The following is a 26,191-nucleotide window of genomic DNA, read 5'->3' as shown; positions in this document are numbered from 1 at the left end:
CCATTCCTGCTAAAGGTGAAGTACATTTTTAGTGATCAACTTCTCTCAAACCAGCAAAAAAAATTCTTTGATCTGCAGGGCTGACATAAATGTCTCAGTGGAAAGGATTCCCTCATCCACCTTAGTTGTGTGGATCTGCTTAGTTTTTTTTGATCCGACATGGACTAAAAAAACAGATCCATCTATGGCAAGCCTACAGCTTACCATACAGTATACAATCTGATTGTACAATATCTTTTGGATCTACCACCAACTATGTAGTACAAAGTCCTGTTTGATTGGATGGATACTACTTAAATTAATTGTTTAGGTTTGTACATATATTATAAAATTTTGGTAAATCTAAAGGTGATTGTGCAGAGATTGTACAATCAGATTGTATAGTGTATGCTCACCTACAGCATTGTGTTCTTGTGTATAAGTACTAATAATGACAATTGTTTTTCCTGTTATTTTTATTCTCATCTTATTTCGAATTTTCAAAAATCACCTTTGGGTAGCCAGTTTACTTATTATTGGCGGCGAACCAAGTCGTCATCAAAGCAATCTAATTGGATGTGTGCTTTGTGATCATTGTGAGGATCAATCACAAATGTAAATAGTAATACTGGTGCACTCTACAACCCTCACATATGTTTATGTGTGCGTCAAATGCTTCTATTATCTCCAACCCCTGCTCTGCTTGGGGGGGGGGGGGGGCGCATTTTGGCATCCTCGCCCTGGGCACTGAAATACCTTGTCCCACCACTGAGTGTAATGTAAGGAGAGGACACTCAGCAGCTGTTTACACATCTGGACTCGGGAGCACTAGTGTGGGACACCAGAGCACTTTTTTTTCGGTGACCCACACAGGTGCTCCAGTGGATACTTGTCCAAAAAAGATAAGTATTTCAGCTTGGTTAAAAAGCAATTTATTATGTCTTCACCTTGGAACTCTGCCCAAACAGACAATTCTACACCACTTCCAAGCAATGTTTCACATTCATATTTCTGGCCACAAATATCTGTGTGCTAAGTATACCTTTTGCTTCATTCTCATGGGGGAGAAAAGACTTGCTCCGTTGGAGGACAACATGAACCCCCCACCTCCTCAAGAAGGGGAGCAGAGTAGTGTGGTACCTCAGGATGTGGACGAAGGAGAGGTGGAAGAAGTGCTGGAATTTGGCACCACAACAGGTCAGTGTCGGAGACCACAGATTCGGGTAATAGATGTTTGCCTGCATATTTTTAATACATGGTGTGTATTTTTATTTTAGGTAATGTTCAGGTTGTGGTACCAAAATCCAGTCATTTCACCAGTGAGAGTGCACAACGGCTTATCCAGGAAATCATGTCTTGTAATCGGGATTTGGACCTTATCAAAGAAAAAAAACAAGGAGATTGAACAACTACTGAAGAACATGATTGATGTACTAGGGAGAATATAAAGCCTGAAAAGATTCTTGTTTTTTTTTTTGATAAAAATCTAAAATTTTAATACAGGTTAAAAGCCAAATTTGGAAGATGCACACAGTGGGGGTTATTAACTAAAGGAAAATCCACTTTGCACTACAAGTGCACTTGAAAGTGCAGTTGGAAGTAAAGTCGCTGTAGATCCGATGGGGACATGCAAGGAAAATTAAAAACAGCATTTTATTTTGAACATGATTAGATGATAAAATCAGCAGAGCTTTCCCTCATTTCAGATCTACCCCTGATCTTTAGAGCCACTGCACTTCCAAGCGCACTTTCAAGTTTTTTTTTGTGGGTGCAACCCCTTCCTCCCAACTCTAGTAGGTGAGAGGAAGTGGTTGCACCCCCAAAACACGTCCACTGATCCCCCATGATGGGAGATAGCACATGTTGACATTAGGTATGGGATCAGAAAGGAAATCCCCATTTTGACAATGTGTACTCCGTGCATGGCTTCTTCTTTCCATGCTCAATAACACGTTTTGCATTAAGTTGGTGTTTACAGTGACAATGGGTGTTCTTTAAATAATGTGAAAACCACTTGGCACTACAAGTGCACTAGTAGAACCTAGGAGACAGGTAAAATAAACACAAGCAGTAAATAAATCCAAATCAAGATTTTATCAGCTCAATTTTCTTTTATTAAAAAAAAATTACAAATTAGCTGGCATAGCAATGGCCCCTTACCCGTAAAACATTCCACCTATTTTTCACTCACTTCACAGGCACTTTGGGGGGGCAAGCCAGGATGGACAGCTTACAGGGCCGTCAGTGTTGGTTCCCGAAGTCCGGCCTCAGGCCCAACTAAGGCTATATAATTTGGAGCATTTCTTTTTAAAAAGTTGTGCAGGATGCAGCAGCATAAAACAATGTGGTTCAGTTTGTACTCCTCAAGGTTGATTGCCGTTAGAAATAGGCGGAACCTGCTGGCCATTATCCCAAAGGTATTCTCCACGACTCTTCGGGCTCTGTAATTAAAAACCCTCTTCTCCGGGATGAGGGTCCTCTGGGGGAATAGCCTCATTGCGTGATTGCCCAGACCAAATGCTTCATCAGCAAGAAAAACAAAGTCCTTTGACGTTCTCTTCCGCAAGTGCCAATCCCAAGCCGCTGCTCTGGAGACGCCCTTAGAACTTGGCCTGGGCAAAGACTCCACTGACATCCGACATCTAGCCATTCTTCCACAGTCTGCCATTCCTGTGGCATTGAAGGAAACTGTAGAGCCAAAACAGAAAAAAAAATTAGTAATTTTGCACGTAAACATTGCAAGCAGATTAGAAACAAACATTCTTGGCCAACATCAGTAAAACATTGATTTTAATGCGTATTTAAAGTGGAAGTAAACCCATCGATTTAAACAGTTTAAAAAAACAGCATGCCGGGAATGCTAACTGCACATTGGCTGTGCTCTCAACCAAACTGTCAAACCACCCAATGGCTGGTGTCATAACGGATAACATGTGCAGCACCATGGCAGCTGAAGATTAAACAGAAGCAAAGATGGCAGCTTCCATGGATGAAAACGATATGGGAGTTTACTTCCACTTTAAAGACAAAAAAATAAGGTCCACTTATCAGATTCCTCACCCCATCTGATGGCCCATTGTCCAAAATAAGTTTGTGAGCCCAAAAAAAGCCTCTGAAACTCTGCATGAATTTAAGGACAACCATAACATTTGTACACATTATAGGGGGTGTTTAGGATAAAGCACTACGATGGAGCTGACAAAATACATTGGTAAGTGACTAGGCTAGGTGTGTATGGGCCCAGGATAGCATGCTGGGGAGGTTAGTGAAGGTAAATATGCATGTAGGCAATAAAAAAGGAGCATTAAAAAATTCAAGCATGCATTTGGACAAAGAGGACATTCACAGCATATTAAAATCAGGGTAATTATAGAATGATGAAATAAATACAAAACATTAGCAAACAATAAATACATAGAATGTGAGGTTAAAGGATAAAACTTACCTTAATATAGTCCTTCCACAGGACCTGAATGATGGCAGAACAGGTCTCTGGAAAAATGATCCCCAGAGCCTGGGGGGAGATGCCTGTAGAGAACTTGAGGTCCTGTAGACTTCTCCCAGTCGCCAAGTACCGCAAGGTGGGGACTAGCCTCTACTCCGGAGTAATGGCTTGCTGCATGCAGGTGTCCTGCTTGCTAATATAAGGGGTGAGCAAAGCCAACAAAAAAATGGGGTCTGTCATCCGCAGAAAATTCCTGAAATCATCAGGGTTATTCTCCTGGATCTCAAGTAGCAGAGGCATATGAGAGAATTGGTCATGCTGGAGTAACCAATTCTTGGTCAATGAACTCCTCCTTGCCCTGTTCATGGACTGGGCATGTGTTAAAGTAAGAACCCCAACACCAAGCCCCCATATAGCACTAAGGCCGCGTACACACGGGCGGACTGTTCGCCCAACTTTGTCCGCTGAACAGTGTTTGGGCGGACAGTCCGCTCGTGTGTGGGCTTTCAGCGGACAGTTTCAGCGGACAGTTTGACGGACAAGGTTTTTCGGAAATTCCGAAAAACTGTCCGCTGAAACCTTGTTTCAGCGAACAGTCCGCTCGTGTGTAGGCTTGTTCGTCAAACAAAGTTGCGCGCATGCTCAGAAAGGATTTTCACGCCGAAAGCTATAATGCAGTGTATAGGACGTCGTATTTTTCGTCCCGTCGTACGTGCCGTTCACGTCATCGCGCACGGTTTCAGCAAACTGTTCGTCCGTCGTGTGTGGCCATGTCCGTCCATGCTAAGTTTGAGCGGACTGTTTGCCGAAACTGTTTGACGGACAAAGTTGGGCGAACAGTCCCCGCGTGTGTACGCGGCCTTACTCTACAACGAGTACGTAACCGCAACATGGCTTCAAAACGCTCAGCTGGTCAGAACGAACTGACCGAACGCACTGAAGAACAGCAAGGCCTGTGAAGAGCGAGCTGAAAATCAGAAACGAGCGGACAAAAATGCACTGAAAGACAGGTACGAACTGTCTACATGCACTGAAAACCAGATACAAACCCACAAGCACAAACTGAACAGCAGTAAAAGGATAGGAATAAGCACAAGTCTGAAAATCGCAAATCGTCTCTCACCCAATTTCGACTAACTCGAGATTAGCAGAAGGAGCCCAAAGGGTGGCGCACTGGGTATTGAACTTCCTTTTTCTAATGCCGTCGTATGTGTTGTACGTCGCCACGTTCTTGATGGTTGGAATGTGGTGTGACCGTGTGTCAGACAGCTTGAACAAAATCCCGTCGGAATTCCGTCGGGAAAACCATCAGAGCCTTTTCCACCGAAATTCCGATCGTGTTGTACGTGGCATAAGGAGGTACATTTTTTAGCCATGCTACCTTTCACAGTTTTGAAGGCCATAAAATGCCAAGATAGCACAAACCCCCCCCCCCCCCCAAATGGCCCCATTTTGAAAAGTAGACCCCCAAAGCTATTTGATGATAGGCATGTTGAGTCCATGGAATATTTTATATTTTGCCACAAGTTTTTTGCACACAGTTGTCACTAAATGATATATTGCTCAAATTCTGCTGCTTCTCCTGAGCACTGGGATGCCACATTTGTGAGACTTTTTGGAAAACTAGCTGTGTACAGGCCCCCGAATCAATCACCACCTTCAGGCGTAAGAGCGTAAATTTTTCATTTCCCTCCTCGCTGCCTATCAGTTTCGGGGCTATGAAATGCCAGATAGCACAACCCCCCCATGTGACCCCATTTTGAAAAGTAGACACCTTTTATGCATAACATTTAGAAGCTTATGTCACACATCACCCACTCTTCTAACCACTTGAAGACAAAGCCCTGTCTGACACTTTTTGGTTACATGAAAAAAAAAAGGTTTTTGATAGAAAATTACTTTGAACCCCCAAACATTATATATTTTTTTTAAAGCAAAGGCCCTACAGATTAAAATGGTGGGTATTTCAACTTTCTTTTTCTTAGGCCGCGTACACACGCGCGGACTGTTCGCCCAACCTTGTCTGCTGAACAGTGTTTGGGCGGACAGTCCGCTCGTGTGTGGGGCTTCAGCGGACAGTTTCAGCGGACAGTTGGCCGAACAAGGTCTTACGGAAATTCCGAAAAACTGTCCGCTGAAACAAGGTTTCAGCGGACTGTTCGCTCGTGTGTAGGCTTGTTCGGCCAACTAAGTCTCGCGCATGCTCAGAAAGGATTTCCACGTCGGAAGGTTGCATTGCAGTGTATAGGACGTCGTATTTTTCGTCCCGTCGTACGTGCCGTTCACGTCATCGCGCACGGTTTCAGCAAACTGTTCGTCCGTCGTGTGTGGCCATGTCCGTCCATGCTAAGTTTGAGCGGACTGTTCGCTCAAACTGTTGGACGGACAAAGTTGGGCCAACAGTCCGCGCGTGTGTACGCGGCCTTACAGTATTTGCACAGCGTTTTTTCAAACGCATTTTTTTTGGCAACATTTTTTTTTAATGCACTAAAACACTATACTGCCCAAATGTTTGATGGAATAAAAAAAGATGATCTTATGCCGAGTACATGGATACCAAACGCGACATGCTTTTAAATTGCGCACAAATGTGTAGCGGCGACAAAAAACATACATTTTCAAAAACCTTTACAGGTTACTACTTTAGATGTACAGAGCAGGTCTACTGCTAAAGTTACTGCCCTCGATCTGACCTTCGCAGTGATACCTCACATGTATGGTACAATTGCTGTTTATATATGACACCAGACCGACGCTTGCGTTCGTCTTTGTGCGTGTGCACAGGGGGACTGGGGTGCTTCTTTTTTTTTCTTATTTATTTTGCTTTTTTGTTTTATTTTTAAACTGTTCCTTTAATTATTTTTATTTTTTTTATCGTTTTTATCGTTATCTCAGGAAATGTAAATATCCCCTATGATAGCAATAGGTAGTGACAGGTACTCTTTTTCTGAAAAAATTTGGGTCTATTAGACTGTAGAACGCTACTCTGCTCTCAAATCATCTGATCACACCAATTTCCCAATGGTGCTGTTAATATCCGGCGAAACCTAACTCATGAACTGCTCATAGCTTCTGGTTTCTTAGGCCATAGAGATGATTGGAGCCATTCTGGTCTCTGATCAGCTCTATGGTCAGCTGGCGGAACCATTGGCTGCATTCTTGGGTTCCCTGTTGGACAGGAGACCCAGAGAAAACCATGGAAGACGGCGGGGAGGTGATGTTCCCTCCCACTGCTTGTAAAAGAAGTCTAGAGGCCAATTAGCTGCTAGGATTGCTTTTACATGAAAGTTGACTGCTGGCTGAAAAGAATGCTACCAAGATGATCATTCTGGTATAACCACTCAAAGTCCAGCAACATACCAGTATGTTGATGGTTCTTGATGGGCATATATTGTAATGTTCTTTTTTTTCATATAGCCTGTGGGCTGAACAAAAAAAGATATTGATCGGTGGGCATGCCCACCATTAGAATACCCCTCCCTTCATCCACCCACTTCTAATGATGGGCATACATGCACCATTTTCTTTTAACTGTGGTGGTGAAATCACCTCCTACAGCTCTGGAGTCACTGATTTACATATCGTGGGAGCAAACGCTGTTGCTGTCAAGATAAATAAATCAGTGCTGCAGCTAAATGGTGTACCTGCTAAGCAAATGACTACAATAAAACAAAGTAATGTTACAATATAACAGTAAGACTTACCATACCTGCAAAGCAAATACAATAAAACATAGTCAAAAGAAAACATTTTTTAAAGCAATCTGCGCCTAAAAAATATATGCCGAAGCATGGGACAATCCGCCCCTAATGTTAGGAGCAAATTGCTTCTCCACCCCTGCCCCTATGCTTCAGCAAATATGCTCTTTTTTTTAACTGTGGTGGAAAAAATCAACCTCCTACAGCGCTGGAGTCACAGCTTTATGTATCGTGAGAGCAAACACCGTTGCTGTCAGAATAAATAAACCCGTGCTGCAGCTGAATGGTGTACCTGCTAAGCAAATGATGGTTAACAATAACAGTAATGCTGCATACACATGATTGGACATTCCGACAATGAAATCCAACGTCAAGAACGCGGTGACGTAATACACGTATGTCGAGCCGAGAAAAATGAAGTTCAATAGCCAGTGCGGCTCTTCTGCTTGATTCCGAACATGTGTTGAATTTTGTGCGTCAGAATTGTGTACACATGATCGGAATTTCTGACAACAGATTTTGCTGTCGGAAAATTTGAGAACCAGCTCTCAAATTTTTGTTGTCGGAAATTCCGACAAAAAATGTCTGATAGAGCCTACACATGGTCGGAATTTCCAACAACAAGCTCCCATCGAACATTTGTTGTTAGGAAAATCCAATCGTGTCTATGTAGCATTAGACTTACCATACCTGAATAAAGCATAGTAAAAATAAAACATTACAGTTCTAAAATACAGTAACAAAAGAGAGAGAACAATAGAGCAGACAATAGAACAATGGAACGTAAGAGAAATAACAATAGAGAGAAGAAAAATAAAATCACAACTATTTTTGGCTTTTTTTTTGTGTATTTTTTATTATTTTTTTTGCACTTTTATATAAACTGTAAACTGTAAACATTCCAGATTAGGGTCTCTCAAAATGAGATGGCAATCACATCTTTTGAGACCCTGTGTTAGTATGCCTAGGACTGTGTAATGCTGTAACCTACGCTAATACTCCACTAGTGTGTGGTAGCGTTCGAAACAGTCACCAATGCAAAGACCAGGTTGGTCAGGACAGAAGGGACAATAAAAGGTGTCACGCCTATATCTGTGCTTTCTACAGACACGACATCTTCTTTGGGGGGCTGGTTGGGTAGGGGTACCAGAGAGGACATGCGGAAAATGCCTCTCATGCAGCTGGCTCACTGCATTTGGATTGGGAAGTTGGGCCATAGCACCGTCTGGAAACAGAAGGGCTGTGATGATATCTTCCTGGAATTTAAGGAAGGATCCAGTTCATCCTGAAGCTTTGCATAGCACATAATCATTCAGCAGAGACAATTCAAATATGTATACGGACACTTTTTTGTACCATCATCTGGCCTCACGTGCAATTAGGTATGGCACCAAAAACTGGTCATTGAGGTCCACCCTCCCATATTAAAGTTATATTCGTGGACACAGAGGGGTTTCTCCACAACATCAGTAACCGTAGGAATTTGGACCATCGTGTCTGTGTGAAGGGAGGACAGAACAAAAACATTCTTATTATCCCTCCACTTCACAGTGAGCACATTTTTACACTTCAAGCAGGCTCTCTCCCCAGCCTAAGATGGGATTCTACAAGCTGCTTGGGTAAGCCCCGGTGATTAGATTGTGGCCCTGTCACAGAGCTTGTACATCTTGACCCCATATCTGGCAGGCTTGCTGGGAAGATACTGTTTAAATGACAAGCAGCCAGAAAACTGAATCAGGGACTCATCAACGCAGACAACTTGATGGGGAGTAAACAAGGCTGCAAACTGTTGGTTGAAGTGGTTTATGAGGATACAGATTTTGTAGAGCCGATTAAATCCAGGGTCACCCAGAGGATGACAGAGTTCATTATCATTGAACTGCATGAACCCGCAAGATCTGCTCCTATCGTGTCCTGGTCATGGAGGCAGAGAACATGGGCATATGGTGAATTGGGTTTAGTGGACCAATATGACTGCAACTCATTCTTTTTAGTTATGCCCATGAGCAGGGATAGGCCCAGGAAGGTCCCAAATTCGGAAACCGTAATACATTTCCATCCAATCTCTGGCAAGGGTCAGCTGGGGATTAGCGGCAATGAATTGACTAGCATATAAATTGTTTTGGTCCATAATAGATTAATAGATATATTGAGATCTTCCCTGAAAAACAGCAAATAAAAATCAAGTGACGTAAAATCAACTGTTTCCACCTGAATTCTGGGTTGGCCAGTGAATGGGGGAAGGTGCTGCAGAAGTGGTGGGCTCCCAATTAGGATTGGCAAATGCAGCAGGAAGGAGACAGGATGTCTCTAATTTACAAGCCTACCTCAATGCTCTGTCTAATTGGGCGACTATGTGGCAGATGAGGTTTAATGTTGATAAATGTAAAGTTAGGCACTTGGGGGCTAAGAATATGCATGCATCATACATGCTAGGGGTAGTACAACTGGGGGAATCCATAGTGGGGAAGGATCTGGGGGTTTTGGTAGATCATAAGCTCAATAATAGCATGCAATGCCAAGCTGCGGTTTCCAAAGCGAGCAAAGTTCTTTCCTGTATTAAGAGAGGTATGTACTCCAGAGAGAGCGATGTCATTTCCCCCTTGTTCAAATCATTAGTAAGACCTCATCTGGAATATGCAGTTCAGTTTTGGGCACCAGTTCTCAAAAAGGATATCTGGGAACTGGAGAAAGTGCAGAGAAGGGCAACCAAACTGATAAGAGGCATGGAGGAACTCAGCTATGAGGAAAGATTAGAGGAACTGAATTTATTCACTCTTGATAAGAGGAGATTAAGGGGGGATATGATCAACATGTACAAATATATAAGGGGTCCATATAGTGAACTTGGTGTCGAGTTATTCACTTTACAGTCAAGAAAGAGGACAAGGGGGCACTCTTTACGTCTAGAGGAAAAGAGATTTCATCTCCAAATACGGAAAGGTTTCTTCACAGTAAGAGCTGTGAAAATGTGGAATAGACCCCCTGCAGAGGTGGTTATGGCCAGCTCAGTGGATTGCTTTAAGAAAGGCCTGGATTATTTCCTAAGTGTACATAATATAACTGGGTACTGACATTTATAGGGAAAGTTGATCCAGGGAAAATCCGATTGCCTCTCGGGGGATCAGGGAGGAATTTTTTCCCCTGCTTTAGCAAATTGGATCATGCTCTGCTGTTTTTTTTTTGCCTTCCTCTGGATCAGCTGTGGGTATAGAATTGGGTATATGGGCTGGTATGATATTATTATATATATATTTTTTTTTGTGGTTGAACTGGATGGACTTGTGTCTTTTTTCAACCTGACTAACTATGTAACTATGTAAGGGCACTATGGGATCGATGGGCCTGTCTTTGTCTTCTTGGAGGCTGCGGGACTCTACTCACGCTAGCCACCTCACCAGCTTGAACTGTACTTATGGGACTCTCCACGTCACCACGTGATATTGCAGTGCTGGATGTACGACCAGGATATACTAGGCCGCTGGTGCTTGCCAGTTCATCAGAAGGATAATCGGCACTAGTACTGGCTCTCTACTCCATACAAGAGCCCTGCGGTTCTTGCACCTCAATGACAGCAGAAGAACGGGGTCTGGTACGCCTGACCTTGGCAGGGACCACAACTCCATCGTCAGGGCTATCTGTCAGGGTGCCAATGCTGTCTACTGGTTCATAGTCTGAGCCTGAATCTGACAGATGAGTGACTTCCTCTTCACTATCTGTCATGCTCAGAAATGTGTAGGCCTCTTCACTAGTGTACCTTCGATTTCACATTTTGGCCTCTAAATTTACTGGTACACTAGTGAGACTTGCAGGAAAAAAAGCACTGGACTGTCAGCGTCTGATTCAAACGCTACCAAAAAAACTGTTAGCATTCGCAAGGATCAGGCCTGACTCTGTGAATACTGCAGTTATGTGTGTTGTGTTTTTGTAGGTGACAGTGAATGATTGATACTGCACTTGGGTGGGCTGGGCTGGGCGGAGGGGCTAAACGCAGGTGCTAGCAGGCATCTGGGCTGATCCCGCTAACGCTGCATTTTTGGGAACCTTAAACTGCTGGGGACGCTAATATAGTTCTGATCAGATCAGATATTGATCCATTCAGGCACTATACTACTAAGGGAGGTGTATGGTGTGTGCATGAGTGTTAGCGCTACTGGCACTAATCTGACGCTGCCTGTGGCAACGTAGACCCTGACTGATGCTAAAACCTAACCGATGTCACCCGCCAGGTGATCAGGGGGTTAAACCTTTAATGGGTAATATACGGCGGGTGCCCTGATGCTATAAAAAAAATCTAGCTAACCAGCATCACCCGTGATACTTATACAGTGATCACTGGTGACAGGGGGTGATCAGGGGGTTAAACCTTTATAAGGGGGGTCCCTAGACCTATCCTAACACTGATGTGTCACTAATTAAACTAGTGCAGTGAAAAAAAATATGAACACTGCACTAGGTAACACAGTGACAGTGGGTGAATGGGTTAACTGGGGATGAGCCTATATGTAGTGATGTCAATGTACTATTGGTGCAACTCACGCTTAGATGTTGTCTCTCCTCTCTCTGGAAGGAAAATACTTCCACAGGAGAGATGACATCACTTCCCCTTCAGTGTTTACACTTACACATGCAGGGGAAGGATCTCATTCACCAGGAGCGATCACCAGGTCCAGGCTAGATATCATTGGCCTGGGGATTGATCGGTTCTGGATCTAATCCGATTGTCGCAGCCGCATGCCCGACGTAACATGACGGCAGTTCGCCTGCCCATGCCATTCTGCTGCAGTAAAGTAGTCACATCATTAACTGGTGGGAGGAGGTGGTTTAAATGGACCATGATGCTCGAGGCCAATAGGAGGGGCTCCAAATCATTGCTGATGTCATAGGGATCCTGTACTAACAGCTTCTGATGGTTGGAAGTTGATCATATGCAATCCGTGGCAGATCAGTCACAGTTCTGGTTGAACTGATAGAGTGCACCTCAGAACAAGACATCAATGCATATATATGCGCTGACTGGGCCTTAAGGCCCAACCTCCTTTCTGCTGCATAAAGGCTGTCGTAGATGGGTTAAGCAGGGGGAAAGAGTAGGTCTTTAGTAATGGAAATGACATTGAGAAAATGCTGAATCAAATAATATTTAAATGTACAAGAGTCCCTGCAACGTATGCGGTGTTTCATAGATTTACAAAGGTTTAAAGATTTTTTTAGTCTGTATGAGCAACCATAAAAAGTTAGAACAACCAGGAACACTTCCGTAGGTGAATATGTGGGAGGAAGAGACAGAGAGAGACCGTTTCAGATTTGGTGTTACAGTATATGGGCAGCTTTGTAATAAGCCCAAAAATTTGGAAGGGCTACAGAACCCCTCACCTCTATGTTATGAAGAGGGGGGAGGGGGGAGTTTGTAGTCCAAATCAGGAGATGAGTGTGGAAGTTGCTACTCTAGCACAGAAAGCACAGAAAGTCTGTTACTGGCAAGCTCACAAGCTGCAAAAAGAAAAATAAATAACCTATCTAGACTGGTAGGTTGCCGTACATAAAATGTTCGTTTTTTGTTTAAGTCTGGAAGCCATCGTTTAAAAAAAAAAAACTTCTAATAACAGTAATTAACAGTAAAAAGGTCAGGTCTGTGTGCATGTAGGCCCTTTACAAAATAATTTATTGTGGGTGACTGGGGACAGAGGGAAGGCACATTTATTAAATATCTTCTTCATCTCTATGTATACAAAGGAACATGAGGGAGTCCATAATGGGAATATAGCCCCAAAGGAACCAATATGGCTCAAAATTTGACATGGTCCAGAAACATTTAGCCCCTGTACACACGGTCGGAGATTCTGCCAACCAAATCCGTCGGATTTTGTCCGTCGGATTTAGTCCGACGGATTGTGTCCGAAACTGTTGCATACACACGGTCGGACTAAGTTGTCGAAAAATCCGATCTTTCAGAACGTGATGACGTAATTTCGTTACGATGGGACTACGTTCAGGCTAGTAGCCAATAGCTTTGATGTAGGAATTTGATCTGAGCATGCGTGGCACTTGGTCCGATCAAAATTCGCTACACATGATCGGAGTATGTCCGATCGAACCAGTTGGTCGGGAAATATTTCCAACATGTTGGAAAATTGGGTCCGACGGTTATTCGGACGGAATCAGTCCGATGCATACCACACACAGTCGGATTATCCGACGACACGGTCCGATAGGACACATTCCGACGGATTCTCCAACCATGTGTACAAGGGCTTTAGACAAAATAAAGGTGAATAAAGGACGTATCCTCAAAGAATTCAGCTCTGTTATTTCAAAGCCATTGTTTCTAATTTTTAGGGACTTTTTAATGAACGGCATAGTACACTGGGATTTGCGTAAGGCCAATGTGTCCAAAGTTACTTTATCAAGTATCTACAGACTGGTTAGTTCAATGTCTATAGTTAGGGATGTTGTTGGAGAGTTTAATAAAAGACCACATAGGTGAGTTTTTGCTAGAAAAAAAATAAGCAATAAACGGCATGAATTTACAAAAGACTGACATTGTTAAACAAATCTGATTTATTTTTATGAGGAACTAGACTTAGACAAAGAAATGGCTACAGTATAGTTGGATTTTGCAAAAGCATTTGACACAGTTCCCTATACATGGCTAATGTGCAAGTTAAAGTCTACAGGTTTGTAAAATTCCATTTGTAAATGGATAGAAAACTGGCTAAAAGACTGTATTCAGAGAGTATAGATTGATAATTCATACTCTGAATGGTCTGAGGTTATAAGTGGTGTACCCTAAAGTTTAATGTTGGAACGATTAGTTTTTATTATATTTATAATTGTACAGAGTTTGAGACTAAAGGCTCAAGGTTTTTTACCTTCATGCAATCTATGCATAAAGATAAAAAACCTTCTCTGAAGCTACCCAGCCCCCCTCCCCCATGCTTGCCTGAGCCACACTGTGATCCAGCGCTGTGTATGGGAGCCTCTGCTCTCTGAGGACTCTCCCTCCTCAACCAATGGACCAATGAGGAGAGAGAGAAGGGGTGGGGCCGAGCCACAGCTCTATGTGTGAATGTACAAGCAGAGCAGTGGCTTGGGAGCGAACCTGCTTGGACGCCCCATAGTAAGCTGCTTGCTCTGGGGGCACTAAAGATAACGGTATTCATTGTGATTGTATAATTTAAAGCAGAACTATACTCGCCTTCTTTCCAGAACTGTGGTGTCCCAGAGCTCCCTGCCAGCTGTTGACATCTAATGCTGGTCAGCTTCTGGGTACTGATCTTCCGTAATTTTCATTGGCTGGGCTGAAATCATGCATCTTGGCATTGCCAAATTTGTACACCTAGCTGCAGCATGTGCATCTAGCTGCAGCAGATCTGTGTACAGAGCATAAAGGCAGGTAAGGAACGTTAATAAATTAAAATATATAATATATCATTTAGGTGGGAGGTGAAACCTCAATCGGAAGATCATTTGTTAATAGTCCGTTTTGTTACCATTGGGTGTATTGTAAACACTGAACTATAGACTGTTATGTATCAGTAAGTAATGTTTTAATGAGATGCCCAGATATAAAAAAAAAATGTGTGGATCTGTATTTCCTTATGTAAGGGGGCCTCCACCTATTCCGTGCATAAAACGTAAGGCAGTTTATCTGCATATAAGGAGATCGTGGGGGGATAGTGGGGGGATCTGGGTAAATCCCATGCAAGATGGGTTTCCTTGCAACAAGAGTTAATAACATTGAACAGTTGCTTCCAGCCCCTATAAATGTTTAACACTGGAATATCTATCAGACCAACAAGTGTACATTATGACGTGCTCAAGAATAATTTGATCTTGGGGCACGCCCTGAAGGCACTTAATAGAGCTGTGTCTAAATATCCACATTTTAAGCAGCTCAAGGAAGGCACATGAGATAAGACCAATATGGAGTAGGGATGAGCCGAACACCCTCTGGTTCTGTTTAACCACTTAAGGACCGCCGTATTGCCATTGTACGTCATCGCAATGGCACAGGCAGGCACAAGCACGTACATGTACGTGCCTGCCTTCCAGCGGGTGGGGGGTCCGATCGGACCCCCTCCCGCTGGATACGGCGGTCCGGTTCGCTCCAGGAGCAATCCGTGATGAGGGGATGGCCGTTGGTTTCTGGCCACCCCCTCTGGATCGCTCCTGGCCAATGAGAAGCTTCCTCCCACTGTGTATTGTATACACAGGAAGGAGGAAGTGATGTCATTCTCCCCGGGGCGGTCTTTTTGACCGGAGTACGAGGAGAAGACTAAAAGTAAGTGCACCAAAACACTACACTGACACATAGGTACACATAGGTACACAAACCCCCCGATAAACCTCCCGTAATGGTATAGAATCTGAACAGATCAATATCTGATCTGATCAGATCTATACTAGCGTCCCCAGCAGTTTAGGGTTCCAAAAAAACGCATTGTTAGCGGGATCAGCCGAGATACCTGCTAGCACCTGCGTTTTGCCCCTCTGCCCAGCCCACCCAAGTGCAGTATCGATCGATCACTGTCACTTACAAAACACTAAACACATAACTGCAGCGATCGCAGAGTCAGGCCTGATCCCTGCGATCGCTAACAGTTTTTCTGGTAGCATTTTATATTTAAATCCGGAAGGTAGTGCTTGGTTTTCGGGGTCCCGTACGTGGCTAGGCTCCCAAAAAGTCCCCCACATGTGGTATCCCCTTACTCGGGAGAAGCAGCAGAATTTATTTTGGGGTATAATTTGACTTATGCCCATAGCATGTGTGAGCAATATATCATTTAGTGACAACTTTGTGCAAAAAAAAAAAGTTTGTAATATTCCCGCAACTTGTGGCAAAATATAAAATATTCCATGGACTCAACATGCCTCTCAGTAAATAGCTTGGGGTGTCTACTTTCCAAAATGGGGTCATTTTGGGGGGGTTTTGTGCCATCTTGGCATTTTATGGCCTTCAAAACTGTGATAGGTAGTGATAGGTAGTGAGGAGTAAAATAAAAAATGTATGCCCTTAGAAATCCTGAAGGCGGTGCTTGGATTTCGGGGTCCCGTACGTGGCTAGGCTCCCAAAAAGTCCCCCACATGTGGTATCCCTGTACTCAGGAGAAGCAGCAGAATGTATTTTGGGGTGTCATTTCACATATGCCCATAGCATGTGTGAGCAATATATCATTTAGTGACAACTTTGTGCAAAAAAAAAAGTTTGTAATATTGATATTGACATTTTTTTTACTAAAGACATGTGGCTGAATACATTTTGCCCTCAATGTATGACTAAAATTTAGTTTATTCGAAAATAAAATATTATTTTTTTTCAAAATTTTCGCTCTTTTTCCATTTATATCGTAAAAAATAAAAATTGCAGAGGCAATCAAATACCATCAAAAGAAAGCTCTATTTGTGGGAAGAAAAGGACGCAAATTTCGTTTGGGTGCAATATTGCATGACCGCGCAATTACCAGTTAAAGCAGCGCAGTGCGAAATTGGAAAAAGACCTCTGGTCCTTAAGGTGTTTATTGGTCCGGGGCTGAAGTGGTTAACCACTTTCAGACCTGACCATTTTGCTGGCTTAAGACCAGACCACTTTTTGCGATTCGACACTGCCTCGATTTAACTGACAATTGCACGGTCGTGCAACGTGGCTCCCAAACAAAATTGATGTTCTTTTTTTCCCACAAATAGAGCTTTCTTTTGGTGGTATTTGGTGGTATTTGATCACCCCTGCGTTTTATTTTTTTTTGCGCTATAAACAAAAATAGAGCGACAATTTTGAAAAAAACATATTTTTTACTTTTTGTTATAATAAATATCCCCCAAAAATATATATAAAAAATGTTTTCCCTCAGTTTAGGCCGATACATATTCTTCTACATATTTTTGGTAACAAAAATCACAATAAGCGATTATTGATTGGTTTGCGCAAAAGTTATAGCGTTTACAAAATAGGGGATCGTTTTTATGGCATTTTTATTAATAATTTTTTTTTTAATAGTAATGGCGGCGATCAGCGATTTTTATTGTGACTGCTACATTATGGTGGACACATCGGACATTTTTGACAAATTTTTGGGACCATTGTCATTTATACAGCAATCACTGCTATACAAATGCAGTGATTCCTGTGTAAATGACACTGGCAGTGAAGGGGTTTACCAGTGGGTGGCATTGTAGGGGTTAAGTGTTCCTAGAGGCGTGTTACTAACTGTGGGGGGCTGGGCTTTGTTTTAGTGAACACTGATCTCTGCTCCAATCACATGGAGCAGAGATCAGCTTGTTGCTAGGCAGAACGGGGAGATGCTGTTTACAACGGCATCTCCTCGTTCAGCCGCCCCGTGAGACGATCGCTGGTATGCCCGCGGCGATCGAGTACGCGGGACCCGCGACCGGACTCACGGGGGATTCCAACCGGAACGCGAGTGTGCCGGCGGTGGCGCGCTCGCGGTGGCAGGGCGGCATTTAAAACTGGACGTACCTGTACGCCAATATGCCTGCCCGTGCCCTTCTGCAGATGTACATCGGCGTGCGCCGATCGGGAAGTGGTTAAGCAGAACAAGCGAACTGGCAAAAAATTTGTTCGAACACTGTTAAAGTCTATAAGACACGAACGTGAAAAATCAAAAGTTCTCATTTTAAAGGCTTATTTAGACGTTATTGCCATAAAAAGTGTTTGGGGACCCGGGTCCTTCCACAGGGGACATGTATCAATGTAAAAAAAGTTTTAAAAATTAAATTTTTTCGGGAGCAGTGATTTTAATAATGCTTAAAGTGAAACAAAAAAATGAAATATTCCTTTAAATATCATGCATGGGGGTCCCCCAGGCACTATATACTCTGAACAGCAGTATATATAATATACAGCCTGCCCTATATATTCTACAGAAAATTGGGTCTTTTGTTAGGTGTTAGTGGTACCAGAACACTGTAAGCCCTTGCAGTTACTCTTGGTGGGTGCAAGCCCTGCTGTGAAATATTATACCAAGAATTGCAATGACATGCCCCTGTTAAACCAGGGCAGAAAAATTGGGCCTTGGGTGGTGGTGCCACAACACTGTAACTCCTCACAGATACTCTTGTTGGGTGCAGGAACAGGTCCTGCGTTGAAATATTATACCAACAATTGTAATTACATGACCCTGTTAAACAGGGGCAGAAAAATTGAGCCTTGGGTGGTGGTGGTGGTGCCACAACACTGTAACCCCCTCACAGATACTTTGGTTGGGTGCAGAGTAAATATTTTATCAAAAATTGTAATTACATGTCCCTGTTAAACAGGAGCAGACAAATTGGGTCTTGGGTGGTGGTGCCCTAAACCAAAAATATTGTTGGACGCTAGCATCATCAAGATTGAGCAGGAATAGGATAGCCAGCATGGGCAGTCTTCAAGGAACCCCATATCCATAGCAAATTCAATCAGCTACATCAGCATCAGGTGTTTGATAGCTGCTGACCCAAGACTGATTCATTGTTATGAATGTGAGCCTATCAACGGAGTCTGTGGACAGATACACTCTTTGATCTGTTACAAACCCTCCAGCAGCACTGAATGTGCGTTCAGAAAGCATGCTGGATGCAGAACAGGCCAGTAGCTCAATTGCATATTGAGCAAGTTCTGACCAGTGGTCCATCCTCAAGACCCAGTAACCCAGTGAATGCTCTGTTGGAAAGGTCGACAAGTCTGCTCTTGCCCCTAGATATTCCTGCACCATGTAATGCAGACACTGGCGATGGTTGCTTGAACCCATCAGACCTTGGTCCTGAGGACTTAAAAATAGTTTAAAGGCATCGGTCAGCCGGCCACCTTCACTGTTCTTCCTCCGACTGAACGAAGCCTCAGCAACACGTTGTCCAGCACCAGGAAATTGTAACCTCCCAGAGTCTGGAAATGCATTGCACAAACCTTTCTTCAAGGTCTTCTGAAGATGTTTCATCCTTTGATCCCTCTGCGAAGGCAGGATGAGTTCTGCAACCTTGCCCTTGTAATGTGGATCAAGAAGGGTTGCCAACCAGAAATGATCCCTCTCCTTGATACCACAAATTCTAAAGCCCTTTCCCAGTCTTTGCAGAATCAGGGAGACCATGCAGCCTAAGTTTGCAGAGTACTCTGGGTCACTAAGGATCACATGATCTGTAACTACCTCCTCCCAGCCACGTGCAACTCCTTGGGTTTTTGGGGACTGAAAACCATCCCTTGAAGACTGCTGCTGAGTGTTATCCTCTACATCCATGCTGACACAATCCTCCTCCTCTTCCTGTGTGTTTAGTAGGTCCACAGGAATGCTATCTGGATAAAGGAGGCCTTGAAAGGTAAGGAAGTCCTCTTCTTCCACCCGCCGTTCTGCCTTAAGTGCCCTGTCCATGATTTCACGAAGCGTGTGCTCCAAGAGGAAGGAAGACTAGAGGAACAGAGTCACTGATGCATGCATTGTCGTCACTCACCATCCATGTGGCCTCCTCAAATGGAGACAGGACAGCGCATGCATCCTTGATCAGTAGCCACTGGCATGGCAAAAAGAAGCCAAGCTCCCCTGACCCTGTCCTGGTGTCATACTCAGACAAGTACTCATTGATGGCCCTCTGCTGTGTGTGCAGCCGCTGCAGCATTGCCAACATTGAGTTCCACCTGGTGGGCATGTCACAAATGAGGCGGTTGGTGGGCAAGTTGCATTCCCTTTGAATGTCAGCCAGCCAAGCACTGGCATTGTATGACCAGCAGAAATGACCACAGACTTTCCTGGCCTACCCCAGGAGATCCTGTAAGCTTGGGTACCTGCTCAAGAACTGCTGCACCGCCAAATTCAGGACATGTGCCTAACATGGAACATGAATCAAGTGTCCCTGTCAGAGGGCGAAGAAAAGGTTGCTGCCATTGTCGCATACAACCATTCCTGGCTGAAGCTGCCATGGCGTCAACCACCTCTGAGCCTGCCCCTGCAGAACCGACAGAATCTCTGCCCCAGTGTGGCTCCTGTCCCCTAGGCAGACCAACTCAAGCACCACATGGCATCTTTTAGCCTGAATGCTTGCGTAGAACCTTGAACGCTTACTGAGCACCGCTGGTTCAGAGGACAAATCTGCAGAAGAGGCCATAAAGGAAGAAGAGGAGGAGGGGGTGGAGGAGAGAGCTGTGGCAGAATCACCACTAGCATTTTGGAGCTGATGTGGTGGAACAAGCTCCAACAACACTGAACCCTGTCCTGCATCCTTCCCAGCTGCCAGCAGAGTTACTCACTGTGCTGTGAAGGAAAGGTAAAGTCCCTGCCCATGCCTGCTGAGCCACGAGTCAGGGGTAATATGCACCTTACTGCTTCCCATCCTGTCCAACAAGGCCCAAACATTGCCTTCCATGTGCCGGTAGAAAGAATGGCCTTCTGTTAAAAGAAATGGCGTTTTCGGAACCTGCCACTGAGGTACAGCATATTCCACAAATTCACAAAAGGGGGCAGAGTCTACCAGTTGAAAAGGCAGCAGTTGCAGTGCTGGCAATTTTGCCAAGCTAGCATTTAGACGCTGAGCATGTGGATGGCTGGGACCAAATTTCTTTTTATGGTTCAGCAACTGGGGTAAGGAAATTTGCCTGCTAAAATCGGATGGTGTTGTCTTGCTAGCAGATTGGCTGCAAGTACTTGGGACACCTATACCTTCATTCCTCTCAATGCAGGTTTTTGAGAGGACTCGAGGTATAGTAGGGTTGGAGATTCCAGATGAGGAGCAAGGAGAAGTCTGCCTTTTTCTTTGATGTGGGTCTTTCAAGTGCTGTTGCCAACGGACTGCATGGCAGGTTGTCATATGTCTGGTCAAGCATGTGGTGCCCAAGAGGCTACTGTTATGGCCACGCTTGATTCGCCTCAGACATAGGTCTGCTTCACACGTGTCAAAAAAGCCCACACCAAGGAACTTTTAAAAGTTAGTGGGGAGTCAGAAGCACCCTGCACCTGCAGAGCTCTGCGGTGTGATGAAATAGGGTGGCTGCCCTTAAGCTGCCCCCTAGAGGACATTCTGCCTCATTGGAGTTGTGCCTCATTGGAGTTGTGCCTCCTCTTCTTCCTGCTATCTTCTCTCAGTACCCAAGTACAGTCAGAGCCTTCAAATAGCTGCGCATCCTCCAGCAGCATATACCCAACACTGTGGTCGAATAATTCTGGGGAATCATCTGTACATGATGGTGGGGCTACACACTGTATTAGATACTGTCTACACTGCCTGAAGTGTATTAGAAACAGTACACCACAGAATGCACTGTAGATATAGGCTACACTGGATGCAGTGTGTGTGTGTGTGTGTGTGTGTGTGTGTGTGTGTGTGTGTGTGTGTGTGTGTGTGTGTGTGTGTGTCTAAATATAAATATATATATATCTACATCTATCTACATCAGATATGCGGTTTAAGGGCTTTTTTGGCCCATGTTTATTGAAGTAAAAGAAAAAACAGTCCATCCAGGATTCACACGCATGGGTTTCAACTTCAAAGCAATAATGAATATTACAAATGGAAAATACTGCGCCACCTGGCTCTCTGGTCAGCACTGCTGTTCAGGCATTGACTTCGGTCCTCTTGACCTTACAACTGTGTCCTTGTTTGGGACCCCCTCTGTACCTCTGGAGACACTCTCTCTTAAAGCTTCCTGGCTGCTTCAGCCCACTGGCTTGAACCCTCCGTCTGTTCTATCAGACTGTTCTGTGCCAAGAGGCACACTTCTCCCTTGCACGCCTGGACTCCTGGGGAGGGTTGAGCCCAGAACCCTGGCCCTAGCTCTGCTATAAGCCCAGGACCCACCTACACAATCAACAAGCCAGACTCCTGGCTGTTCTTAAAACCCGGTCCCAGGATTGGAGATTCCATCCCACCCAGATTGCTATGAAATCTCCAGGCTCCAGGTCCCCAACTGGATTTTACCAACCACAGAGGAAACGGATAAAACAGTTTCCTCCAAATTGAATAATTCTCCTGGAGCCTCTCAACCTGCCGATTTGAGAATCCTGGGCGACAATCACTAGGACAGGGATCTGTTCTGTCACAATAAATAAATATATAATATTAATACACCACCTGAAGTGTATTAGAAACAGTACACCACGGAATGACCAAGAGCAGAGTCACGCATAATTTTTAACATGATATACTAATCATAAGAATATGAACAAACTATTGACCTCTTTACAGGTCGAATTTGTCCGCTAAGCAGGCATTTCTCACTGGTGATGGTCACACGCGGTGTGGATAACATATTATATATTTGGAATATAGTGTGGGGCATGGACTTAGTCCCCTTAAGCCATGATTGGCCTTTGGTGAATGAACAGGAAAACAATGTGCAACACCTATAGACAATTTTGGGCACCAAAATGTGTCACTGTTTCACAGGAATGCACAATTTTAGGGCTGTTTTACCAGATAGAAAGTTACGGTAACTCTCCAACAGCAAAACAGGTAGAAATAAATATTTTTTTCTTTAGTAGAGTATGTCTGTATTCCTGTTGGAGATTTTTTCACATTTCCTGTGTGGTGGAACCAATTTCAGCTGAACTAAAAGTGAGGGTAATCTGAAAAAAAACTTACAGTTCTAATCCTTCCCCACTCTTTCCAAAACAGGAAAAACAACTTTTGCTTTGAAAATACTTTAAAGTGGTTTTAAAAGTTGAAGGTATTTTTATTTTGCGATCCAGCATGGGAATGGCTGCTGTCCAGAGTTTCTGCCACCTCATAGCCTGAGAAAAGGCAGCAGGAGCCATTGGCTTATGGGCTTGGGAGCAAGCATGCACCGCACCAGTGCTATGGGGGCACGAGAAAAGAGGATCGGGGCTGCTCTGTGCAAAACCATAAGTAAAATAAGTAAAGCAAAATAGGAGGCAAATATAAATATTTCACAAGCAATCTAAGTAGCCCTGCACAATTATATTACTGGAAGACCCCAGTCATTACTTTTTAAAAAGTTATTTCTTTAGAAGAAACCTGTGCTGAGAGTAGGTGGAAGTTGCCCTAACTGACCTTCCCTTTTAAAAAATAATTCCCCCGGATGTCCTGCTTTAATATTTTGTGCAGCACTGGCCTGAAACATATATGCAGATCAGGAGTTCCAACTATACACTGTTTCTCTAATATGCAAGCTTGTTTTGTCAGTGACTCAGAAAACTTTTGAAACCAGAGACAGCCAGGTAACTAGTTTTCTTAGAAGTAGTCCAGCAACATCAGCTCCATTTATTCTCAATACAGGTTTCCTCTAGTCTAAACAATAACAATATTTTTTTGTGAAAGAGCAATAATTTGTAATGGACATTTAACCAATTAACAGTATTTCATTAACTTGCTTTCATAGTTTTATTGTTAAAAAATGCAAAAACAAACATTATAGAAATTGTCTTACAATATACTGTACTTACTTTTATCATTGTATATATCTGTCACATATTCAATTTTCTTTTTTAGGTGCTGATATTCATGCAGTTGATCCAAATCGGGGACTCACGTCTAGAGAATGGGCAAGATTTACAGGGAGATATGACACAGCCTATCTCATGCAAAAACTACAGGAGAGACCACTGGCAGAACAATTCAGTGACCAGTTTAAAATGGAATGGCCTAAGATGAAAGAGCTTCTTGCCAAAGCAGCAGAGCCCAAATCATGTGCACAGAGAATCTCAGAATGTATGAAATCAGCATTTACCTTCAATTATTTTAGTGAACCAGAAGAAGATGGGGTCCTTGATTTCATGGTTAAAATTACCACCAGTATGAGCAGCCCATTTGTTGCTGTTAGTTGCAGAACAGTATGTCCAGGTAGCCCCCCCTGTATTGGGAAACGTAGATATACTGTACAGGAGATTCTTGGAAAACAAAGAGCTGAAGAAATACAAACTTCAGATAAAGTCAACCCAAAAACCTTAGAAAAACTTTTCAAAAACACTCAGGTTATCGTAGTTCCCAAAAAAAAGGAAAGAAGAGCTAGTCTTCAGGTAAATATATCTCCAAGGGCTGATGTGATTAACAGAAGAACAAGCCTTCTACCTCTAAATCTATTAAGAAGAAGCAGTGTGAGACCAGGTTACGTCATTCCAAAAGTTCGGATCAGCAAAGCACCTGCACCTACTTACCGACCTGAAAAATTAAGAAGACGCAGTAGTGTTAATGACAACACTTACTTACAGATTCCAAAATGGCGATATAAAGAGATAAAGGAAGCGAGAAAGAAAGCAGAGGAACAGGCACTTCGAAAACTTGAAGAGGCACAAAAGCAAAAAAAAAATGCTAGACAAAGAACTTAATGTTTAACATTCTTGGGTGCAAATCAAAACATTGTAAACCTATGATTGAAAATTAATACAAGTGTATTTGGCTAATAAAATACACATATTTTATGTCTCATAAAAAGTAAAAGTCCAACTGCACATAAAAAGCAGAATAAATGGAATACTTATGCATGAATAGTGCACAATGAAAAAGTTGGTAAAGGATATCCTGTGTCAATAGTAAGCCAAAAAAATATAGCGCACAATGTTGTGACATGCCACCATGTCAATGGAAACCTTTCATGAAAGGAGATTGCAGCCATATTTGTACACCTGGAACATCATAGCTAGTACTATAGCAGTCCTTTTTTATTTGCACTAACAGTTACTTTTTCAGGATAAGCTTTTGGGAGTCTACCCCCTTTCCTCTACATTCAAGCAGTACTTTTATAAGAAAAATACATGGACTGCCGCTGCTGTTCTCCTTTAGAAAAAGTTGTGGCTGTCATGCAACTAAATCACAGACACAAAACAAATATGCATTTCAGGAGTTCTCCCTTCATTGTCTGCATGCTTCTGAGTTCCTACTAAATCTATAGCTCCTAGGTAACTATGATCATTAGAAAGGAGGTCAGCAAAGCCAACCCACACATTACTTTCTTGACAGGTATCTTTTAAATATTTTAGAGTAAGTTTAAAATGCAGTCTCCTAACACACTAGTAACACCATTACACTAGGTTAGAACCCAACTTAACTTTAAAAAAAAAAAAACCTGTAAAAAGACAGAAGCTTTTAAGTTTGTTCTAAAAGTTTCAATTGGCAGTTATGAATCCTTTCCATAAATTTGTTTCTCCTCAGTAACAGCAAGAGAGGAGAGTAAGCATTGTTGATTGGTGCACTGTAGTGCCGAAATTTAGGACTGGTGTAGGAAACAGTCACTGTTACAGAGAGGGCAGGAATACTCTCACGCCACCTATTTATCCTATCTCAGGTTGGTGCCGGGGACAAACAGAAGCACTGAACAGATTAGATAATTATGTAGTCAGGTTGAAAAAACACTAGTCCATCTAGTTCAATCCAAAAAAACACACACAATAGAAAACCTCTATATACACAATCCTCTACCCAAAGTAAATAAATAAATATGATCCAATTTGCTCCATTGAGGGAAAAATTCCTTCCCGATTCCCAAAGGCAATTGGATCAACTGCCTTTGAATACTAGTATCCAGTTTTATTTTGGGAGTTTTTTTTTTTTTTTTAAACAATATAGTGAGCTGGCCGCAATTAGTTCTTAAATGGAGTCTATTCCACATTTTCAAAGCTCTTACTGTGAAGAAGCCTTTCCTTATTTGAAGATTAGCCCACTTGTCCCCTGTAATGACCTTTAAAGTGTATAGCTCTATATCAAGTTCATGAAATGGACCCCTTATGTATTTATACATGTTGATGATATCCTCCCTTAATGCTTCCTCTCACGATAGATTGAATTCAGTTCAGCTAATCTTCCCCCATGCCTCTTATCAGATTGTCCAGTTCTCCAATATCCTTTTTGTGAACTGGTGCCCAAAACTGAATTGCATATTCCAGATGAGGTCCTAATGATTTGTACAAAGGCAAAATTATCTCTCTCCCCCCTTGCTTTAGAAACTGCAGCTTGGTGCTGTATACTATTATTCAGGCTATGATCTACCAGAACAGGTTGATACTTGGCAATTAAAGTCTGTTGCGGTTTTCATTTATCCAGGTTATGATATACTTATTTATAGTCACATTCAATTGAACTTGTTTTTTAGTTCATCCAAGCTACTTCTTCAGTTCTAACGAGTGTCAGGAACATACCC

The 26,191-nt window shown here is 43.1% G+C and overlaps 1 protein-coding gene across 2 annotated transcripts in view; it reads left to right on the top strand.

Moving 5' to 3' along the window:
* ANKRD33B (ankyrin repeat domain 33B) overlaps positions 1-25,571 on the top strand; it is a 154,605-nt gene extending 129,034 nt beyond the window's left edge. For both annotated transcript variants that reach the window (XM_077491856.1, XM_077491857.1), the window contains exon 5: positions 23,548-25,571. In XM_077491856.1, coding sequence (XP_077347982.1) covers positions 23,548-24,383 — 836 coding nt within the window. In that variant the 3' untranslated portion in view covers positions 24,384-25,571. The remainder of the gene's footprint in view (positions 1-23,547) is intronic.
* The last annotated feature ends 620 nt before the right edge of the window (positions 25,572-26,191 follow it).

The sequence above is a fragment of the Lithobates pipiens genome, unplaced genomic scaffold, assembly GCF_037356315.1.
Source record: "Lithobates pipiens isolate NorthernLeopardFrog02 unplaced genomic scaffold, aLitPip1_a1.2 Scaffold_19, whole genome shotgun sequence".
In the NCBI taxonomy this organism is placed as follows: Eukaryota; Metazoa; Chordata; class Amphibia; order Anura; family Ranidae; genus Lithobates; species Lithobates pipiens.
The sequence above is the reverse complement of the archived record's forward strand: the minus strand, read 5'-3'. Positions and strand labels throughout refer to the sequence as shown.